Genomic DNA, 22,824 nt, shown 5'->3' on the forward strand with positions numbered 1-22,824 from the left:
TCTCTTCCCCAATTTTATCCTCGTGGCAATCCTGTGTACAACCTTCTTATGGTTCTTTAGAGTTGGGGCTGGCAGCCTTTCAAATAGACCACCGTCCTCTCACAGGACTCTCCTCTGTAAAGAATGATATGTGACCTAATGCGTTCGCATAAATAGCCAAAGGCCCATCTCCACTGTCAGCAGTACCATGTGCCCAACAGAAGTCTAGTATGTTGGAGTTGCCAGTATGCTCATCAGCTGGCAAATAGGAATATCTGGGGTCAACACAGAATGAAAGTGGAGACTCCATAGATCATGGAGCAGGAGCAGGAGCAGGAGCAGGAGAAGGAGAAGGAGAAGGAGAAGGTGCTGTGATAGTTCAGCTCTTATAGATTTTCATCCCAGCAGTTGTGAATGGAAGACTGTAGGAATGTGTGTGTTTTTATTGAAGTGATAAAAGGAAAGCATTCCACTTAATGGGACACCTTTTTTAATTTGTAGAAATACAAAGGAGACTTGAGTCCAAGGGGAACTGGACCATCCAGCCCCTCACATAAGTTACCCGCCAGCTATGCTGGGGAAATGCTCGCCCGAAATTCTCCTGATGCCAAAGAACGTAAGTATACAATTGTCAGAATGCCTTGCACTCTTAACAAGCTGTGTTTTATATTTTCTGACATGGTATGCAACTGATACTATAACGGCCAAAAACCCTGATCTTTAGTCTGAACACTTCAGCTAAAAACCACTTCGTGTGCAAAAATTCGTACTTCGGTTTCAACTTCCAAAATACAAGGGGTGGGGGAGTACCACGTATAGCATCACACATATGTATAAAGGGCAACTTGAAAATTTACATTGCAGCCTTGATCCTTGCCCAATTGTTGGAATGAAACACATGTGATTTGTACATCATGATCTTTTAAGCTAATCCGAGAACACATATTGTGCACATATAAGTGTCAAAACCTCTTCCTCCCAGTTAAAATGCTCAATGTGTGCCATCCTTTTAAACATAAACTCTGGTAGGAGTAGTTAAAATCAGTCATCATGACTGTAGATTAACTGCAAATGGCATGCAAATATTCACAAACTAACCTTAGCCCTATTCATTTTTTAAAGAGAAGAACTTTCAGGGGAAGGAATTTGGAGTGGAAAAGGTGTGGGAGGGGGGTGCATATTGCTCTCCCTATTCATACTATGACTCCTAACTACTTTTCTCCACGTGGGGCTTAACATGTGCATTTAGCCATACAAACACCTGGAGGTGAACATGGAGCAGAAAAATGTGGGTGGGGAAAAGATTAAGCATTTGTTTTTCATGTGTACTTAACTCCAGAGGATAGCTGCAGAAGTAATACTGCTTGCTTATCCTAACCCAGGCACCCCCAAACTTCGGCCCTCCAGATGTTTTGGACTACAGTTCCCATCATCCCTGACCACTGGTCCTGTTAGCTAGGGATCATGGGAGTTATAGGCCAAAATATTTGGAGGGCCGCAGTTTGGGGATGCCTGTCCTAACCTGAATACTCACCTCTATTTACCTAACCTGGTTAAATTGATATAAAAGGGTAACTCTTCAATTTGAACAAATTGGTTTTCATTTGTGCTTTGTGCGGCTGCAAATTTCAGACCAACCAACTAAAGCTTTAGCTGAGGTAATGTCTGGGGATGATTTTAATTAGTAAGGTAAAAAAAAAAGCAATGCAGATGAGAGAGAACTTGTTATTTTTAGAAGCAATATTGGTTCTGGTGTGTTTGTTAAAATAGCTGGTAAGGAAACTATTAAAGTTGGCCTTTCTTTCTAATAACAAATGGTTGCTTTTGTTTGTTAAATTCCAAGTTCTTTTTCATTCTTTCGTATGTAGAAGCCTATGAAGATTTGGTAATTTGCAAATACATTTAAATTTTAACCAATTAATTAGCCAGGAGATAGATGATTAAATAATTGTTCATTGAAGAATTGTTCATTAATCAGTTTGGCAACCCTTGTACTATCCCTCCCCTTCTCTCCAAATTTATGGGCTGTTTTTAGAACTGATTCATCATATGGATGAGGTCAACGATGAACTGCTGAAAAAGATCACCAATATCAAAGTACAACCACCCCAGAGAAACTTTAAAGTAGAGAAGACTCAACAGGTTCATGTGCCCCTGACGTTCGAATCCAATGCTGAGGAGGTCAAAGCATGGCTGGAAGCAAATTCTTTCAGCAAAGGGTGTGTTTCTTTTTCTACTCTTCTTTCCTTCTCCTCTTGTATTATGCGAGGTGAAATTGGGACAGCAGAATAAAAAGTTTTCTCAATAACTACTAAGTTACTTGCACAGCAGGAGTGCAGGGAGAGAAGAAATTCAGAAGGGAGCCCTGCACTCCAAGCTACATGTTTTCTCAGGTCTCTGTTGTTTTGAGAGCTTCTTTCTTCTATCTTCTTTCTTCTGGAATAGTCCAGCTGGTTGGAGGAGGGGCATTTCAGAAGAACACAATGTAAAGCTTGTTTGCAGATCACTGGGGTATGTGTGCTCAGTTTTACTCTAGTAGCAAGGGAATGGGTTCTGTTACCTCCACAGTTAATCTTGCAATAGTCAGAAGTTAATATGCCATGAAAGTGATGAATGGGCCTTGGACAGTTTGTTCAGGGCTGTCTTAAGCGCCCCTGGCGCTGTGGAGCGACAGATCCCTCTGGTGCCCCCCACCCCATTTCCGCAGCTCGCGGCGCCCTCCTGGCGGGCTGGCGCCGTGGTGCCCTGCGCCACCGGGGGTCTCCCTAGAGCCGGACCTGAGTCTGTTCATTGTATGGGGATGCCAATACAGTGTCAGGTTGAACCATACAGATGGGAGCATTATATTTACCTAGAATAGCATACAGAGGTGGCAGCACCCACACTGCTGAAAGGGCTGAAGAAAGGGATCTAAAAGTATTTACCATCATGTGCTCTGAAGGTTCCATAGCCATGGAGCTAGGCCTCTTCTCAAATTTCTTACATCTCGAGCACTGAGAAGCTGGCTAAGGGACCTTCTCAAATGAGCATTGAGGTCCTGTTTAATGAAACTTAAGAATGGAGGCCAAAGTTATGAAACATAACCAAATTACCTGTACATTCAGAACCCCACTTGGCAGCTATTGGACTTTGAGGGACAAGATGTCATTGATGGTCTCCTGTCTTTTTATTTAATCTCTCAAACCTAATAAGAATTTAAATAAAGCTACTTGCTTATGTTTTCCCAGGACTGTGGACCATCTTGGCATACTAACAGGGGCACAACTTTTCTCTCTGAACAAAGAAGAGTTGAAAAAAGTATGTGGAGAAGAGGGTGCCAGAGTGTATAGTAAAATCACAGTGCAAAAGTCTCTCCTAGAGGTAAGATGGCACATTATTTATTAGGACAAAAATATTAGATGGTTTCAAGATGGTAAACATTTGAAGGCTGCATCAAGATTGTAAAAAGTAGGTAATAAGAACATTGTTATTGAAGCTAGTTCCTCCTACAGAAGGAGAAGTTGTAGTGCTTGGACTAACAGACTCTGTTTCTCTGGTACAAGAGAATTTGGTATTGTAAATAAGCTTAGGGCAGAAGCAGGCATTCATTAATTTTCCACATTCAAAGCAGAATGTGAATTTTCAGAGCAAGATACATTTTTCAAGGAGCTGATGAAGTTTGCTCACCAACATTTTTAAACTTCGTTGACAATACCAGATTACTTGACACAGCCTGCACTTTACTGTAATGTTTCATTGGAATGTGCAGGGTTGCCAAGTTTCAAGCAACCCAAAAATATTTCAAGAAAAGGAGTGACTGAAATGCAATGGTAGTTTCAAAAAACAGTAACTCAAAAACTAGTTGCCAGCATTTGAAACTTTAGACACCACTTAAATATACATGTTTGACTGTTTGACAGATAAGTGAATATCATGGGTAAACATGCTCTCATGCCCGTGGTACATTTTAGGGCCTAGAAATTGCCCATTGTGTCGGGGTGGAGAACCTGTGGTCCTTTGGATATTATTGCACTCCACCTCCCATCACTCCCAGCCACCATGACCAGTGATCTGGGATAATGGGAGTTGGAGTCCCATAACATCTGGAGGCCCACACTTGCATTAGTCTTCTTTAGCTGTTGTGATCTTCATTAGTTCCATAAGCTATCCTGATTCATGATATATTGCAGTCTCTATGTACAGTGGTACCTCGACTTCCGAACGACTCTACATACGAATTTTTCTACTTACAAAGGGGGCCAATGACCGCGCGCTTACGCATTTCTTCGACTTACGATGCCCTGTGCTCGCCACCGCAGCTGCTCTGCCGGCCTTGCGCAATCAGCCGCTGCCGCGGCTGAGCACACAATCGTGCTCTCCCTGCCACCTCCGCTGCTGCAAGGGCCGGCTTCGGGGGATTGGGCCCGCAATCGGCTGCTGCTCTGGCGCGTGCGATCACACTCTCCCCGCTGCTGCTGCAAGGGTGGGGATCAGAGCCGTGGGGATCGCGCTCTCCCCACTGCCTCCGCTGCTGCAAGGGCCGGACATCTGCCAGCCTCGGGGGATCGGCCCCTCACTGCCCCGTGCCCGGTGCTGCCGCTGCAAGGCCGGCCTTTTGCACCTCGGGGGATTGGACCCTCACCACCACCGCCGGCCGCGCCACCTGCCATAGGGCTGGATCGGGCCATTGCCACCACTGCCGCCGGCCTCCCGCCGACCATGCTACCTGCCGATCCGGCCCTATGGCTGGATCGGGCCCTCGCGGCTGCCGCCGCTCACCCAACCTCCTACTGCCCCGCGCTCGCTGCCCCTCGCAGGCCTCCTGCTTGACTTTAAAGTGCCTTTTTTAAAGGCCCCGGAACGAATTAATCCGTTTCCAATGCATTCCTATGGGAAACATTGTTTCGACTTACAAATGTTTCTACTTACAAATGTGCATTCGGAACGGATTAAATTCGTAAGTAGAGGTTCCACTGTACTGATGTATATCCTATCTCTGAAAAGAATTGTGTGTTGAGCTAACATGATATAGTATAAAAGTTATTGATGCTACCATCAATGAGTGATGAATATACTTGTGTGCATATTCCTGAGATTTTATTCAAAACGTACTGGTGAATTTATCTGTGCAGTTATTCCTTTGACAAGCAGCAAGCAAAGCTGGAGGAATGGAACCATAATATGGACCCTAAAATACTGATGAAATAAGTGGGGAAGCAGTAGAGAATTGGCTGGTTGTGCAGGAGTTGTACAGTTAAGCAAAGTGTATAAGACTTAGTTTTAGTGCAAAATGTTGCAGTGACATCTATCAAGTGTTTTTATTAAGAAACCGATATGAAACCCGCACCTTCAGTGTTTAAGGCACAATAGTTTCTGTCGGTCACAGCTGTGAGCTTTTACCTCTGTTCCTTCCTTTCATCTTTTACTAAAGTCACTCAAATGAGAGCCTGTAATACAGCAATATATATATATATATATATTTAAAAAAGATAACCCCATGGTTATTGGTATGTCTCACTTAAAGAAATGTATAGTAACTCAAAGGTCACTGAAATGTTTGCATTCTTTATCTTTTGCAGAAAAGCAGAGGGGAGTCGGAGCTTCAAGAAATTATGAAACGACGCCAAGAAAGGATTGATTCTGCTACTTAAGTTTTATCTTCTTATTCCCCACCCCCGCCCCAACATTGTTCACACACACTTGCAAAAAACAAAAAGGGAAAGAGAGCAAAACAAAGAAAAATGAAAAAAAAGACTGCTGGAATCAGCACCTAAGCAATGTAAATTGCCATCCAGATTGACTGTTCTTCAAGCACAGTTAGTGAGGCCATGCTCCCTCACTAATGTGGCATGCATTGGGAGAGAGGTTCTAGTATTGTATGAAGTATTATTTTTATATCTCCATATTTTATACATAAATGTTATGTGCGTGAAGTTCAGAGCATGGTAAGGATAGGAACTGACGTTCTGAGCAAAGGCTGGATTGAAGCAAAATGGCCTCAAAATGATCTATGGCAGTCAAGCTTCCTGTGTGGCCCTTCACTACTTTCAAAAAGCCTCATAGAATGGGCTGGGGGCAGAAATGATACAAGCCTATAAGGAGGTTCTGAGGCCCTGTATTTTGAAAACTACAGGCCGCCTGACCATTCAGTTGTGTTTTTGTACACAACACAAGAAAGCCTGGATTAGCCTAACGTGGGGAGGGGAGGGGAGAGATTACTGCTGGGGCCACTGTTGTGACATGTAAACAAAACAAAACAAAACAAAAAAACCAACACAAGACAAGATGATGATCAACTAGCAGGCAAGTGATTTAAAATTTGTTTTGGATTTTTCTAGAATGAAGTTGGCAACCAACTAGTCTTTTCACCCTCCCTAGCTCTAAGCTGCATTCACTGCTTTTATATGCCATCAAAAGGGTACAAGGAAGCCATCATGTACAAAACATAGCCACGGTTTATCTGAGGGCAGTTTTAATGTCATAACCCTTAACTGCTATATCTCCAGGGAAAGTTGTAATATGAGCTAAATACATATTCTGATGTCCTTTGAAAACCTTTAGGCTTAGCAATTGCATTGGTGTCCATGCCCCCCCCCCCCGTCATCATACCTTCAAGTCTCCATCATAATATTTGGGACTAACGCTGAATGCCTCCATTCTTGCAAAGTCAAGACCCCACACAGTGCTATTGTGACCCTTAAGGGATGGAGTATGCATGATGTTTAGGTAATTAAATAGTCAAACTATAATGAAAAAAGGAATGTCAGCAGTGTGGATCACATTGGAATTGGTCTTTAGCATTGTATATATATTCATCAGATGCCTTTTCTCACTGATTGATATTAGAAGAAACCTAGAGTCTTTACATTTTGTGCTTTCCATTATTTCACCCATTACTAAGCAGTGCCTAAAACAGGCTTTACGATGAAGAATGACCTTTTGCAACTTGTAGATGAATTGTAATAGTTAGTTAGTAACTAAATAAATACAAGAGTTGGGACAACTTTCTCTCTCTCCCTGTACTATACAGTGGTACCTCTGGTTGCAGACGGGATCCGTTCCGGAGGTCCTGTCGGATCCCAAAGTTTCCGCAACCTGAGGACTGCTTCTGCGCATGCACGTGCAGCGAAACCCGGTAAAATACTTCCGGATTTGCCGCACGTGAATCCTGAAGTTTGCGTAATCAGAGGGTTATGTAAATGGACTATTGTTTTCAAGAAAGAAGTGGAGCTGGAAAGAATGGCAAATGGATGCATATTCATATTTCCTTTGTAGCAACCTATTAACTGTGTAATAGTTAATAGGTTAATAGTCTTTGCATTCATCCTTATGAGCTACGGCATTACCCAGTTGATCATAACCAATCAAAAGACGATTGAAAATATGAGATTTAATTTCAACCTGATGTGCATTTACCATCCTCAAAGCATCCAGCTATCCAATTTGCAGATTATATGGCCTATTAGACAAATTGGGTTGTATTCAATGTAGCACTTAGCAGCACTTTCTGTGGGCAGAACAACTTCCACTTGCACAGTGGTACTTTCCCTCCTCTCCCTTCCCATGCACCCCCTAAATCTGCTCTGGGTTTTCCCCAACCTTCCAGAGCAGAATGGGGGATGGCGCAAAGGGTTAGGTCTGCAAGGGAGATGGGAAGTCCCGCCATGCAACTAATGATCATTCCACTTGTGTTAGCTGAATACCACCCATTCATGTCTAGGGAATATTGTAATGAATTGAAACTTCCATTAAATAAAAAGTTTTCAGTCCACATGATGAAGTAGAAAAAGATGAGAAAATTCATGCAGTACATTCTGTACCTTCCTGGAACCCCTAAGACAATATAAAGCCCCCCCCCAATTATATTTTTATAATTCTTAGTCAGTTTCATGCTGCAGTTTGATAGTGACAGAGTTTGTAGTCAGTTCATCATGCTAAGATGCAGATGCCACACTGCTCCCTTTTATAGCCAATTATCTCCTTTGGACAATTAGATACAGTATAAGCCAAACCCCACAGCAGCAGTGGCTCTCAGATGCTTTGTCCTTGTTCTGTACATATTATAGGGGATGACTGACTATACCTTTCTCCCACACTTGCTGGGAAACTACTTACCCCAGCATTGTAAAGCATGCAGTTGACATGGGACCACAATGTGTAACAATAGCAGCTGGTGGTGGTCAATAAAACTTTATTTAAGCTTTAATGTCTAGTAGTACATCTGGAAATAGAAGCCTGACAAACTTGTATGAACAAAAATGACTGCTACTTACTCTTTTAATTAGACTTTTGAAGTCTGAAAATGCAAATGTATTTAACCTATAGCTGATTCCTACAAAGACTTGCAACATGTTGCCTGTACAGGTTATGAACAGCCCCATTATACTGTCATTAAAGAAGCTCAATTCCTTTGCATGCCTGGAGAATTTTGCAGGACCAAGCCTTTAGGAAATACACACATAACTGCTTTATGTTCCTTCATCTATTACTATTATTTGTACATTAGCCACAGTGGATTTAGATTATTTGTACATAAAATGTAGTCAAGGTTCTTAAGAACAAAAACTCATGAAGGTATAACTAGATGAAAATTATGTTCACATTATATATTTTAATAGTAGCTGTGCATAGATAATTTAACATGTTAAAAATCAGAGCTAGTATAAAGTTTATATTATATATGGAAGCTGGCAAGTATATCCTTAGCAGAATATGCACTTAATTTTGTTTAACAGACTAAGAGAGCTGATCAAGCAAGCAAACTGCTTGTTATAGAGAGTAACAGTAATGAAAGTCTAGCAAAGTAAAACAAAACCACATCTGAGCTCCCTGAAGGGTGAGAGACAAATATAAGAAATTAATAAATTGCTTTGTTCTAATATTTTAACATGTATTAACAATGGCTAACATTAATAGAAGTGGACATTCTAATTCTGTTAAATCTGTGGTGAACATATTATTGGGTATACTGCTGGTAGACCCATTTGGTAAACTACTGTGGCCACAGATACAGCCATAGAATAGTCCTATCTCAGACAAGTCAGTGGACCAACCATTGACTTGGTGACTGCATTTGAGAAACCATGTTGACTTAACTGGGAGTATTTGCTGCATATCTAATGGGAGATACCTTTATCTTTGCGGGATTAGATGTATTTGTTCAACCAAACATGACTTGATTAATGATGCTGAACTGTATGTATGTATTGTAAACGGGGGTGGCAAGATGGCTGAAAAATTAAAAGACAATTTACCTATGGTTTGTGTTTATTTCTAAAAGTGCGTCAACTTTGTAGTTTAAAATTGCACCCTTTATTCCAGTTGCTAAATTAATGCTGCACAATATTTGAACGTACAAAAATGTTTAGTTGTACTTATAAGCTAATCAGGTCAGTTTGCCACATCAGTTTGCATGTTTCCCACATTGGTCTTAATGTGTTGTCTAGGAGGCACCTGCATTACTGAAAGTTTCTGAGAGTGCAGCTAATAAATGGGGGCAACAGCTTACTACTAAGAAGGTGCTTCTGGGCTGGGACTAAATACTGTAAACGTGTCATTGAGATATTGCCAATGGGACACTGGCAATGGTTTTTGTTTTTTTGTTTAACTTGCTGGATTTTCCTGAAAGGGAAAATCTGACTAAATGGCCATTTGCTATTCATGTATTGTACAAACCAGAAGCACAAGATTGGGTAATCCAGAACACTGTACAAAATGCAGCTTTGAGCTTTCCCTGCACATTTGTGCCAGGTGAATGTAAGCACGGAAAAGAAAGTTGAAATGGAATGTACACTGTAGCTGGTGTAGATTTTACACATGTAGTTACAGGACAGTTCAAGAAAGCTGATTTCTTATTCCATGGGTTTTTGTAAGCCACCACTTATTTCATCAGATCATATGTACACAACAGCTGACTATATCAGGTGATCATCTGGTGATGTACACTATTACCTATAAGAACTTACTGCAGTTAAACAGTTTCAATGCTACTGTAGTTTCCTTGCTTCTGATCTAGTGGCTTATTGGGGGTAGAGAAGTTCTAATGCAAGCAGGCAAGACCTCAAGCAATATTATGTACAGTGAATTGCAGAATTGAAGGGGTTGGATGCTTGTGCAGTAAAACTAAGACATGCAGTCTCACAGGTCAATGGTGTGCTCAGGTGAACACTCAAAAAGTGTAGATGGGTGAGGAGCACAAGCAAGCCCTATCTCCAGCACCCTCATTCTACCCCTTCTCAGTTCTCAGCCTTCACCTTGTGTTGCACAAGGAAGTCTGCAGGGAGGTCGTAGATTGTGCAGAGAAGTCAATTTGCACTCGATGGAATGTGAGTAGACACAGTTAATGTGTGTGTGTGTGTGTGTGTGTGTGTGTGTGTGTGTGTTGTACACAATGATGTTAGTGGCAAAGCTTGCCACTTATTTTTCACACTTTCAGTGCCTGCATGTTCAAGCAAATGCCAGAACGAGCCTACAGAGATTTGTAATTCTTTACGACATGTCCTTTCAAGAACTACCAGTTCCTTGTACTTAGGCAGGAGGGGTGAAGTCAGTGGGAAGGAGAAAGCACCATAATAATCAGGGACATTGATTCCAGTGATGAATGCCAGATCCAAGCCATTCATTTTAAAGCACACGACTTCTCCCTTGCAGACCCTTGAGTAGAGTAAACGTCTGTGTTCACACGGGCACACAGTTCAGTCGCCTAGGTAGTTCGTCTACTGAGTGTGTTCTTGAAAGAGAAATTGGCTTTAGAAGATAATTCATGATTTTGCAGTGAAAAGGGCTAGAAAATTATGTTTTAAGGTATATGTATTTTTAGAAATTGCTTCTGCCTAGGAAGGTGGACTATTAGCAAGCTTCATAGGACTCTTTTCCAGGCTTCGTATTATTTATTTTAATTCCGAAGTTATTCATGATATTCTAGGTGTGGGTGGGTGTAGCGCATGCTACAAGTGAGCCGCAATCAGGCTGCCGCAGGAGAAAAACAAGGCGAGCGCTCCATAAGCTACGCTGACAGATCATCCACCACCTTCCGGCTCCTTTAACTACTTTTGAGCGCTGTGAGCCTTCACGTGACCCGCACGAAACCACAGAGAGAGAGACGGAGGGAGTGAAGCCGCTTTTTCCATTCGCCGCCGCCGCCTCCCCCTCCTGCGATTGGTTGTTTCCCTCTCCTCACGCAGCCTCCATTCGCTCGTCTTACGGTCAGCCACTGCCCGCGATTGGCTGCAGACCTTGAGAAGCAATGCCGCTCGGCCTCGCTCTCCCGCCCGCGCTTTCCACTCAAGCCCCTTTGCGCAACCTCTTCCCTAGTTAGCTGGTTCTCTTTTCGAGGAGGCGAGCTGAAGAGAATGGGAGAAACCAGTTCGGCAGCGGCGCAGGCGCAGGCGCCTCTTCTTAACCCCGCCCCTGCCTGTAGCCCCCGCGCGCAGAAGCCGCCTCGGTCGCAGCCTGTCACGCGCAGCCCTTGAGTGGCGCGAGCGGCCGCAAGAGAGGAAGGGCGGAAGAAGGGCGTGCGTCCCTTGCCAACGCTTCTGTCGGAGGGCGCACCTATATATAAAGGGTCTCGCGAGGTGCAGGTGGACCATGTCGGTTTCCCCCGTGAAGAGGCAGAAGATGGAGTCGGCCTTGGAGCAGCTCAAGCAGCACACCACGGTGGTGGCCGACACAGGGGACTTCCACGGTGAGGGCGGCGAGAGGGAGAGGGGTCTCTGAGGCTGCAAGCGCTGCGCTCCCGGCTGCTTCAGCAGCTTCCATGCCTCGGAGGAGCCGGGTGCGCGACGGGGGGCCCTCGGTCCCGCGCAGATGTGCCGGGTCTCGCTCTGCTTCTTTGGCAGCTGGGTGCAAGAGTTCAGCCTCTGGTGCCGGGAAACCGGCTCATGGCGTCGGGTGGGAAAGAGAGACGCAGGTGAAGTAAATTGGATTAACAAGGCTTTCTTGGCCAAGCCGGCCGCGCTGCTTCCGTGGGGAGGAGGCAGCAACGCCGGGCCCCTCCCGCTGTTCAAAGGGTCGTGGAAAGGGCATAGGTCAGCTGCTGCATCTCTTTTGGGTTTGCGTCCCTGAGTGAAATCCGGCAAAGTGGCTCCTTCCCTCCCACAGTCTGCCGCTTGACTTGGATCATTTGTTTAGGAGCATATTAGTTATTCGGTGGTTGCTGCCATGGCTGCCTAACCCGAGAAGGCAGAGTCAAAGTTAGTTTTTTTGGGGGGCGGGGGGTGCGCGCCGCGTGCTTGGATTTATTTCGGTTCTTGCAAACTTCATGCACATCTGAAATGGACTTGTTCAAAGAAGGCTTGCACTTGCGTTTTAGTAGGTGCTGTTTGCAGCGCTCAGATTAATGGAAGCAGGCAAATCCATAGACCCAGTTAAGCTCCGAGAGTGGAGGAAGCAGTTGTTGAGCCGAGATCTTCATTTACTTTCTGCTAAACTGAATTACGTCAAATAATTATTTATGCAGTATAAATAAAATATTTTTAACAGTAGCCAAAGCTGGCAACATAGTAAAAGAGCCAATGATTTCAGTAGGACTACTGTTAAGAACGACTTGGTTGGATATAATCCACAGTTTAATAATTACTTCCCTTCTTCGGGGATCACTCATAGCCGAGGTACACTGGGCACCAGCTCCAAGTCTAAAAGTTAAAGCCTGTTGCTTCATGAAGTCAATGAATTGCAGGTTGTACTAGGATGCTGTGATACAGGTTCTTGGCCCAGCACTCACTATGACCTGCAAATCCCAACTCAGTTCTTGTGTGTTGTAATGACGTATGCTGTTCACTAACAGAAAATATAGTTTCTGATAAAAATTGTTTCAGTAATGAAATAAGTTTTTAAATGAAGTTAATCTGAATGCATCCATGCCCATAATTGAAGGCAGAGTTGTATACACTTTGCTGTATAGAATTTGGAACTGTTTGCCAAATGCAACATTTCTTGATTCAGAATTTAAATTGGTTAAATGCAGCCTTGCCTTTTTTATAGGAAGTATGCACAGCCCAAAATAAAAGCTGTACTAAACAGACAAGGTGTATTTTGTAAACAGTCTTAACAGGTTACTGCATCCTGCTAATGATTACTGAGTTGGCAAATGCAGAATGGAGAAAATCCTGAAAATTATGAATAAGAAATTTTGGGACAGGAGATTCCCTGTGTTGTGTATTGTAATCTGTTAAAGTTTCATTATAATGAATAAGAAACGTTTCACAATGTATTTCAAATTTGAAGCATTATGGAAAGGGAAGGAAGTGGTTTAAGGTGAAGAAACAAAACTAGACCTGCATTGCTACTGAATATGTATAGTGTCAGGGATATTGAAATTAGCCTTGTCAAATAACTCACTTCCAAAATGGGCAGAATTGTGTGTAGCCTCTTTCTGTTGAGGGTAACTTGTTTGTCAATCACTGAAAACTAAAATAAAAAAAATTCCTTCAGTAGCACCTTAAAGACCAACTAAGTTTTTATTTTGCTATGAGCTTTCGTGTGCATGCACACTTCTTCAGATACTAATTTTGTGCTTGAGGGCTGCTGTGTTCATCCAGTTAACATTGCATAACATAGCTAAGAATTTCACAGAAGTTGATGGACATGTTGCATTATTGTGATGCCACTTGTGCAACTTTGGAGAGAAAACTGGCATGTCCTTAGGGTAATTTGGAGATGGTTATCAGTACAAAGGCATTTCAGTTTACAATGACTATCCTTCAGTAACACCCAGTTGCAGTTTCACCACGTGAAACACATCCTTCTAGTGTGTTGTTGCCTTCAGATTTTCAAAATGGTTTCACCAGTTTAAGGAGCAGCTGCATACAGAGCATGTTACAGTTATCCATCCTTGAGCTTACCAGCATGTGGCCATAGCTGGTGCACCAGTCAAAAGTTGGTAAAAGGTTGCTGGCTTTGGGGGGCACTTGGATCTCCATCAATGATGGTTCTACAAGCACCATGAGACTATGCATCTACTTTTTAAGGGGAGTGCAACCCCATCCAGTCTGCCTGTTTCCTGCACCTGGAAGCCACCCAGCCATGGAATCTTTGTCTTGTAAGGATTCAGCTTCTAGTTATTGGCCCCCATCTAGCCCAGGTATCAGTTCAGGACTTGTACATTCTTACCTGACTTGGGAGAGGGAGGGGGTGTCTTCAAGTTTGTGCTTTACATACTTGAGGAGACCCATCAAACTTCACATAGTTCCCTACTTTAGTCATTAAAAGTAAACACTTGAGCTAGTATTTAGCAAATCCATAGACCATTTTTCTGTATGAACAACAGTAAGAGGGTTGGGTAGAAGGTAAACTGTGATCCAGTAATGGACCAGTGGCAAAGTTTTAGCTGGGTTTCTTGTATATGTCTTCCTTTTGTAAACATTGTAGGAATGCACTCCTGCTTTATACATTCAAAATATTCTGGTAGACCACTATTAATATGTAGTGGCTTTACTGGCTTGGTTTGCATGTCATGCTGTGTCACATCATGGCTCATTACAAGTACATGAGTGTGTTGGATCTTGGAGAGGAGCTTACAGCCACTTCACTCCACTGGTCCTTTTTGCTGCTGGGTCAAGCTGTCCAAAGTTTGGCTTAGTGCAGTGGCTCATAAAGGTAAAGGGTAAAGGGACCCCTGACCATTAGGTCCAGTCGCGGACGACTCTGGGGTTGCGGCGCTCATCTCACTTTACTGGCCGAGAAGGCTGGCGTTTGTCCGCATACAGCTTCTGGGTCATGTGGCCATTATGACTAAGCCACTTCTGGCGAACCAGAGCAGTGCACGGAAACGCAGTGGCTCATAGATTTTGCTAAATGCAGTAGTCTCCATCCTTGTGCCCATGGGCACCATGATGCCCATGGAGGTTTCCAATGGTGCCCCTGTGAGGTGCCCCAGATTATGTGCTTTCTTTCTTTTTAAAGCAACTCTGAAAAGAAAGCTATGGAGCAAAATGCAGTAGTACTTTCTAAGTGATTTCTGTGAAATGAGAGTGGTGTTGCTATTTTTTCCTGTTAATAGACAGCAACTCTGTGTGTTGGAGAGAGAGAGATTCATAATCAGGACCAACAGGACATAGCTGACTTCCACTGGTAAGGATTAGGTTGTAGGGGGTGGTTATATCTCTCTCTTAGGCCATGCTGCCTTCATGACAGACATTTTGTGACTGGTGCTCCCAGCACACACTCCAAATTCACAATGTGCCCACTAGTCCAAAAAATGTTGGTGACCTCTGACTTAGTGTGATGTAAATCAGATCATTAACTGCACAAGACTGAAGTTGTTCCATATCTAAACTATGAGACCCTTCTGCTTTAAAATAATTTAGCTCTTCGAAAATAAAAGTTCAACTGTGCTTTGTTAATCTTGGGTGTTGTGCTGCATAACTATTGTCTGGAATAAAACTGAAATGCTACAAAGAGGTATGAATAGTGGGTGGAACATTGTTTACTTTAGCTTGCAATGAGTAAGCATTTTTGTTCCTTGATCTAAGTAGTTGGATCAAGCATTTAGATTCTAAAATTCTCATGTCTGAGGGATTACACACTACAATGTGCATACTAATGTGCAGTAAAAGCCAGAATTCAGGATTTGTGAGTGATAAAATATTACAGAAAAGGGGAAGTGGCATGCAGTATTAAGGCAGGGAAAGAGGAGATGAAGGAAGTAATACTTCCTCATTCTTCAAAAATAAGGAAGTTCATACATTGAGTAGTTTTCATAACTTGACTTCTTCATTGTTGGTCTTAATTTTGCCCAACTGCTTTCTCCATGTTCTGAACAAATGGTTATTATTAACAAACTTGTGCTAAAACTAACAATTACATACCGTAGATGCCAGTTGCGAAGAACAGACCTAACCAAGTACTGTAGGTAATGACACACAGCAGATATACTGGCTGTATCTCTTATGTAAGTTAACTGGTCCTTGCTAGGGAGAGGCAAGATGGTGGGGAAACAGTACAAACCTCCATTTTCTGTCCTTACGTTGATTCCTATGTGGCAAATATGAAGTTTGTTATACCTGTATCTTTAGCAGTGTAAATTGCATGAGTTCTGTGGGCAGGTAAGGTAAAAAGGACAGTTAAGTCCAGTCAAAGGCAACTATGGGGTGCAGCACTCATCTCGCTTTCAAGCCGAGGGAGCTGGCGTTTGTCCAGACAGCTTTCCGGGTCATGTGGCCAGTATGACTAAACCGCTACTGGTGCACGGAAGACCATGACAAGTGCCAGAGCGCATGGAAACACCATTTACCTTCCCACTGCAGCGGTCCCTATTTATCTCCTTGCACTGGTGTGCTTTTGAACTGCTAGGCTGGCAGGAGCCGGGACAGAGCAACGGGAGCTCATCCAGTCACAGGTATTCAAACTGCCAACCTTCCAGTCAGCAAGTCCAAGAAGCTCAGTGGTTTAGACCACAGCACCACCTGCTCCCTGTGGGCAGGACCACTGAAGGGATGGAGCAATAGAACCTTGTCCATTCCTCTTTCCTCTTTGTCCATTCTGTGCCCTTGTCACACATCTCACTATTGTCTTTCATATTGTTATAACCTGTGCTAGCAGTGCTTTCCCTCTGCCTGGTGCAAGTATCTACACCAGGCATCCCCAAACTGCGGCCCTCCATATGTTTTGGCCTACAACTCCCATGATCCCTAGCTAACAGGACCAGTGGTCGGGGAAGATGGGAATTGTAGTCCAAAACATCTGGAGGGCCGAAGTTTGGGGATGCCTGATCTACACCAAAGTGAATCATTTACACCAGCTCAGCTGGGGCATAGGGAGATACACCACATCCTAACTTATCCTAGCTGGTGTATTTGGGAGTCAGGGTTGTGCCTTTAGACTGGTATACCAAACTGTCCTGAACAAGGCATAAAATTTGAAGTCATGCTATGTTTTTTGTATGGAGAAACATTCTGGCATATGATGCCCTAAAGTAAAGAGACCCCTAACTATTAGGTCCAGTCGTGACCGACTCTGGAGTTGCGGTGCTCATCTCGCGTTATTGGCTGAGGGAGCCGGCGTACAGCTTCCAGATCATGTGGGCAGCATGACAAAGCCACTTCTGGCAAACCAGACAGCTCAGGTTTGCCATTTGAGAACTAGGCTTCCAATTCTTGGTCATTGTGGGGTTCAGCCACGCTGTATACAGCAATCTGACTAATTTATTCCCAAACTTGGCATCTGCTTAATTGTTGTTAACAAGATTATGCTTCTGGAATAGCAAATTAGCTAAGTTTGCTCCACCCTATCCCAGCTTTAAAATAAATCATTGCCATGCTAGTCAACCAGGTTTTTTTCTGATTGCTTTTGTCTCCCATAGCTATTGAGGAGTACAAGCCTCTGGATGCCACCACCAACCCTTCCCTGATACTTGCTGCAGCCCAGATGCCATCCTACCAGCAATTGGTGGAAGATGCTATTGCATATGGGAGGAAACTTGGTGGGTAAGTCCAATAGTATTCTGTCAAAGGGAAGATGGTGGGTAAGTGTATTCATATTCAGACTTGGCAGCTATGACCCCTCATGATGGTACCATTGCGTGTTTTCTTCTGGCCCTTCTGTATTGTAACTTAACGGCATGTCATCTCCCTCCAAGTAAAGGTTATAGCTATCAGAAACAAAGACCAAACCATAGTGCAAACAATTAGCCATTCCCAATTGAGCTGTGGCCAATTTTATTTTATTTTTGACATTATCATCACATAATCATTATTTTTCCTGGATATTCATTATTCTTTTATTTATTTCCAGGTCAGAAGATGACCAAGTTAAAAATGCTTGTGACAAGCTTTTTATATTGTTTGGGGCAGAAATACTGAAGAGGATACCTGGCCGTGTGTCCACAGAAGTAGATGCAAGGTGTGTGTCTCCTGAATTGCCTTCTAGGTCTCTGCCTTAAAATAAAGGAACCCAGCTGCTCATCAGTTCTTCAGCTGAGGCCCTCTTGTGTAATCAATCTTGGCATAATTCCTTGTTGGGACTAGTGGGAGGAGGGCCTTCTCGGTAATCACGCCTAAGCTCTGGAGTTCTTGCTCATGCCTTCATCACCACTATGATCTTCTACCGTGTGGGGAAGATCTTGGAGGTGTTTAACTTTGTGAATAAGATGCTTGCCAGCTCTATCCTAAGCTGTTCGTTAATTATGTTGGTGATGTTATTTATGCTATTACTTTTATAGAATATGCGTTTAATTTTTTGTTTTGCTTTTATTATGCTAGCCACTTTATTTTTAGGAAAGGGAGGGTGTAATTTAATACATTCATTCATTCATACATACATACATACATCATAGAATTAGTAGAAAGGTGCCTGCACACCATATTGCCATGAGTACACATATTGGAAAGATGTGCTCCTAACGGGGGTATAAAGAGCAAAATAGACATTGTCACATAAGGGAAAGTGCTGACTTGGCAAATTATTCTGCTCAATACTTTGTCTTAAAAGTTCTGTTTAGCTGGACAGAGGAAATCCCAGAAAATTCAAAGAGACACCATTTTTTCTTTTTCCAAAATAACAAAACTTTTAACAAGTTATGCGCTAAGGTCTCCTCTCCACATAAATACAAACCAATAGATTTGTAACACTTCAAGCTTAAACACATTAATGCCGAATGATTTTCTACCTACTGAGCTAGTACCCACGATTAATGGAGAAATACTATACAGTTAACTAAAAACCAAAACAAAACCAAAGATGAATGCTTGCACATTAAAAAAAAAATTCCTTTGGTTTAAAGGTTGTCTTTTGACAAGGAAGGCATGGTGAAGAAGGCCAGACACTTCATAGATCTTTATAAAGAAGCAGGAATTAGTAAAGATCGCATCCTCATCAAGCTGTCTTCAACATGGGAGGGCATTCAGGCTGCCAAGTAAGTTTGTACCTTATGTGTTAATGTAGTATAGATGCAATATAATCTAATACTAAGCAGTCACCTCTTATTTTCAATTGCCTGCTCCTATCCAGACTGAAACACCTGTAATTCAGTTTCTGATATGAAACTAGATTTTTAGAGCTGGAGGTTGTTTTTTGTGGGGTAAATACTGACAAATCAATAATTTCTAAAAGTTAGTAATCTGAAAATGTATATATGTAGTAAATTCTTTATTCCTTTTTTCCCAGCAGTATAATTATAGTTGGTGGGGGAAGTAATTCTGTTCTAAGGCTGTATCTTTTAACAGGGTTCTTGAAGAGCAGCATGGGATCCACTGCAACTTGACCTTGCTGTTTTCCTTTGCTCAGGCTGTTGCCTGTGCAGAAGCAGGAGTCACACTCATTTCTCCTTTTGTTGGGCGTATCCTGGATTGGCATGTAGCAAATACAGACAAGAAGACATACGAGCCATCAGAAGACCCAGGTAATGGTGACAAACATTAAGATTTTAACAGTCACACCAAATGCTTAGTTTTTTAGGAGGAAGGTTTTTTTAAAGAGTTGAGGTCTGAGAGTTTATTCAAGGTTAAGTAATTTGCATAGTATTTTTTTAAAAAAAACCCTACTCCATATTCTTTATAGGTGTGAAAAGTGTCACTAAAATCTACCATTACTACAAAAAGTTTGGCTATAAAACTATTGTGATGGGAGCTTCATTTCGAAACACCGGAGAAATCAAAGCACTGACTGGTTGTGACTTTCTCACCATTTCACCGAAGCTTCTGGGAGAGCTCAGTAAAGATAGCAGCAAGCTAACCCCGATGCTCAATGTCAAAGATGGTAGGTTGCCTTCTTTTATATATTGTGTGTGATAGTCTTGCAATATATTTTACTAAGGATGATTAACTAGGATGACAATCCGACATTTGTTCATTACAATGTCCTCCAAGTGTTTAAGGGTTGACTTCTACTTAAGGAATACCTTAATTGCTTTACCCTGTTATCACTGTACAGTGGTACCTCGCTAGACGAATGCCTCTCAAGACAAAAAACTCGCAAAATGAAAGCGTTTTGAGATTTCAATGGAGACTCTCAAGACAAAGTTTCCTATGGCGCACTTCGCAAGACGAATTTTTTTCGCCCCATAGGGTGCTTCGCAAGATAAATCCCCCCCCCCGGGTCTTGCGAGGCACCCTATGGGAAACCGCACTTCAATGCGTTCCTATGGGAGCCGCTTCGCAAAACGAATTTTTCGCTATACCAAGCGACTTGCGGGACGAATTAAATTCGTCTTGCGAGGCACCACTGTATATATCTTTGAAGCATTTTAAGGAGCTGTGGCTCCATGCAGAATCAGGCATCAGAGGGATTGTAATACAGTGGTACCTCAGTTTACAACCACAAGTGGTTCCGGAAGTCTGTACTTAAACTGAAGCGTATTTAAACTGAAGCGAACTTTCCCATTGAAAGTAATGGAAAGTGGATTAATCCGTTCCAGACGATTAAAAACACCCCCTAAAACAGCAATTTAACATGAATTTTACTGTCTAATGAGACCATTGATCCATAAAATGAAATCAATAAAACAGTACAAAATGAAAATGTGATTTTTTTTTCTTACCTGGGCTGCTGATAGTCATTGTTTGGATGGGGACTCGGAGTCCTCTTCCACATCGGAGTGCTTCCGTGGCTGTGGACCAGTCGCGGATGCCTCCGTGAAGGCCCGGGGCGAAGGCCCAGCCTCCCAGAAGGCATCAAAGCATCTATGACTGGGCCACAGCTGCAGAAGCGCTCCCATGGCTCCACAGAGGCCGGCCTTCACGGATCCATGGGAGAGCTTCCGTGGCTGCGGCCCAGTCGCAGATGCTCTGATGCCTTTGCGGAGGCCGGGCCTTCGCTTCGTGCCTTCGTAGAGCCATGGGAGTGCCTCCGCAGCTGCAGCCCAGTCTTCAGGCCTTTGCGGAGGCCTCCGTAGGCCTCGGACACCTCATGTTACTTACTTCTGAGTCACAGTCATTCGTAAACCGAAAATTCGTAAACCGAGGTTCCACTGTAGACCCCAGAGCTGACGTGGAGAATGTGTTGGTTTTTGTAATCTTTTATTCTAAACTTTCTCTGGTTGAACAAATTTATTCTCTGGATAAGATCAGATGGGATTTGGAGTAAATGAGAAACACTGTTGTCAGCTCATCTTTTTGATAATCAAATATCCAAAATAGTTTTTAGATCAGTATGTTTGCTCTTGTACTTAGGTTGCTGAACCCAAGTACAGCAACCTACTGTGGAGCTTAAAGCACAACACTGAGGGCCTTCTGGTGGTTCCCTCACTGTGAGAAGCCAAGTTACAGAGAACCAGGTAGAGGGCCTTCTCGGTAGTGGCGCCCGCCCTGTAGAACGCCCTCCCACCAGATGTCAAAGAGAACAACTACTACCAGACTTTTAGAAGACACCTGAAGGCAGCCCTGTTTAGGGAAGTTTTTAATGTTTAATAGACTACTGTACTGAGTGGCTGGGGAAACTCAGCCAGATGGGTGGGGTATAAATAATAAATTATTATTAAAATTTTCTATATTGCACTTCATCTGAGGATCACAGGGTGGTTTGCATTAAAAAAACGCAAATATACATACCATGAACTCTGTACAGCTGGTTTTGTAAGAGTTCAGAATAAACATTTGCTGTGGGCGCTGTGCAAAGTTGAGCAGCAATTGCTGTCTTAGCATTTAGTGATGGGATGATTTTGCGAAAAGGACTGCACCCATTAAGAGCTGTTCTATCCAAATGACCTGCTAGATTTCTAAGATTCAGTAGCTTCGTGCATTCTTCATTTCAGCTCAGGCATCTGACCTGGAGAAGATCCATCTGGATGAGAAGACATTCCGTTGGCTCCATAATGAAGACCAAATGGCTGTGGAGAAGTTGTCTGATGGGATCAGAAAGTTTGCTGCTGATGCAGTTAAATTGGAGCAGATGATAAAGGTAACATTAAGAGGGTTTTATCTTCTTACAGTCTGCTATACATTAGTTCATATAATGATTTGGCTTATTTGCTGTTTCAGTTTCATTTCTAACCGTTCACCAATGGAGAGGATTAAAACATGTTAATTCCATAAGACTAACTGGATATTAGAGATCAACATTATTGGTTAGAACTGTCGATATCCATTTAGAATACTGAATTTAAACAGTGCTTTGCTTTCTCTTGCCTTTAGGAAATTTTTAAGTAAGCAGATTAGGTTTTTATTATATGAAGCAGTGTAAAATGTTCATAAAATAAGTATTAAATTGATGAGATCTATTAAAGCCTAATCCATACTGTTTTTCAATTTTAGAAGTTGAAAACTTACACATGTGAAACTATTTTCTGGATGTTTCATGATTTGCCTCCTGTTAAATGCCTGAATTTTTTCTTCTCTTAGGAACGAATGTTCAACGCTGCAAATGGAAAGTAGGCATGACAAACGTCTTGGAAGCTGTATGGCTGTACAAGCTGCATATGAATGGATTTTCTGTATTCCAGGCTTTTTATATGATTTTGCAAACGTAACACATTCTCAGTGTGTTTGGCGCTTTTGTATATCAAAATTGATACTGCTGTGGGGGGAGTTGCAGATGACTAAAGGACCAATTGACTGGAAGGGTTCCCTTCAAAATGATGGCGATAGTGGTAATAATAAAAAGTATTGTGGTATAACAATGCTTTCACTTATTTGTACAAAGTAATAGGTATGATGTTTCATTCCTACTTCCTAGAAAGGATAAGTTGATATTGTCTACACTTACCATAATGCAGAAAGTGTGTTGAAGAATTCTCATCAAAATAGTTGAAGACTTTATGCTTGTGGATGGGGTTCATAGCACTAAGCAAGATGTTTGTTTTCTTACATACAATTATGATTACTAACCTAGCTCCACCAAATGAACTTGAATAAGCATCTGACCAAACAATGATTAAGGATCTCCAATTATGGTTTGAAGTGAGACTTGCAAACTGTAATTGTAATCATGATTTGA

The 22,824-nt window shown here is 42.5% G+C and overlaps 2 protein-coding genes across 4 annotated transcripts in view; both read left to right on the forward strand.

The window, feature by feature from the left end:
• Positions 1 to 5,674, forward strand: part of EPS8L2 (EPS8 signaling adaptor L2) — an 89,040-nt gene extending 83,366 nt beyond the window's left edge. For all 3 annotated transcript variants that reach the window (XM_035122136.3, XM_035122154.3, XM_088653138.1), the window contains 4 exons: positions 481 to 595; positions 2,015 to 2,198; positions 3,207 to 3,339; positions 5,538 to 5,674. In XM_035122136.3, the coding sequence (XP_034978027.1) occupies positions 481 to 595; positions 2,015 to 2,198; positions 3,207 to 3,339; positions 5,538 to 5,609 (504 nt within the window). In that variant the 3' untranslated portion in view covers positions 5,610 to 5,674. The remainder of the gene's footprint in view (positions 1 to 480; positions 596 to 2,014; positions 2,199 to 3,206; positions 3,340 to 5,537) is intronic.
• A 5,753-nt stretch (positions 5,675 to 11,427) lies between these two features.
• TALDO1 (transaldolase 1) lies at positions 11,428 to 22,504 on the forward strand. Its single transcript, XM_035122172.3, has 8 exons — positions 11,428 to 11,641; positions 17,258 to 17,381; positions 17,689 to 17,796; positions 18,677 to 18,808; positions 19,119 to 19,294; positions 19,453 to 19,650; positions 21,644 to 21,789; positions 22,230 to 22,504. Exons 1-8 carry the CDS (start codon positions 11,545 to 11,547, stop codon positions 22,260 to 22,262), a joined length of 1,014 nt encoding a protein of 337 aa, XP_034978063.1. The 5' UTR covers positions 11,428 to 11,544; the 3' UTR covers positions 22,263 to 22,504.
• Positions 22,505 to 22,824: the final 320 nt, after the last annotated feature.

The sequence above is a fragment of the Zootoca vivipara genome, chromosome 1 (assembly GCF_965207765.1).
Source record: "Zootoca vivipara chromosome 1, rZooViv2.hap1.1, whole genome shotgun sequence".
Taxonomy (NCBI): domain Eukaryota; kingdom Metazoa; phylum Chordata; class Lepidosauria; order Squamata; family Lacertidae; genus Zootoca; species Zootoca vivipara.

Excerpts from the sequence above, each read along its gene's own strand:
- TALDO1 (XM_035122172.3), top strand. The coding sequence starts at position 11,545 with ATGTCGGTTTCCCCCGTGAAGAGGCAGAAGATGGAGTCGGCCTTGGAG. Across the intron at positions 19,295-19,452 it reads CGAGCCATCAGAAGACCCAG|GTGTGAAAAGTGTCACTAAA; the intron begins GTAATGGTGACA and ends TATTCTTTATAG. Across the intron at positions 19,651-21,643 it reads GATGCTCAATGTCAAAGATG|CTCAGGCATCTGACCTGGAG; the intron begins GTAGGTTGCCTT and ends TCTTCATTTCAG.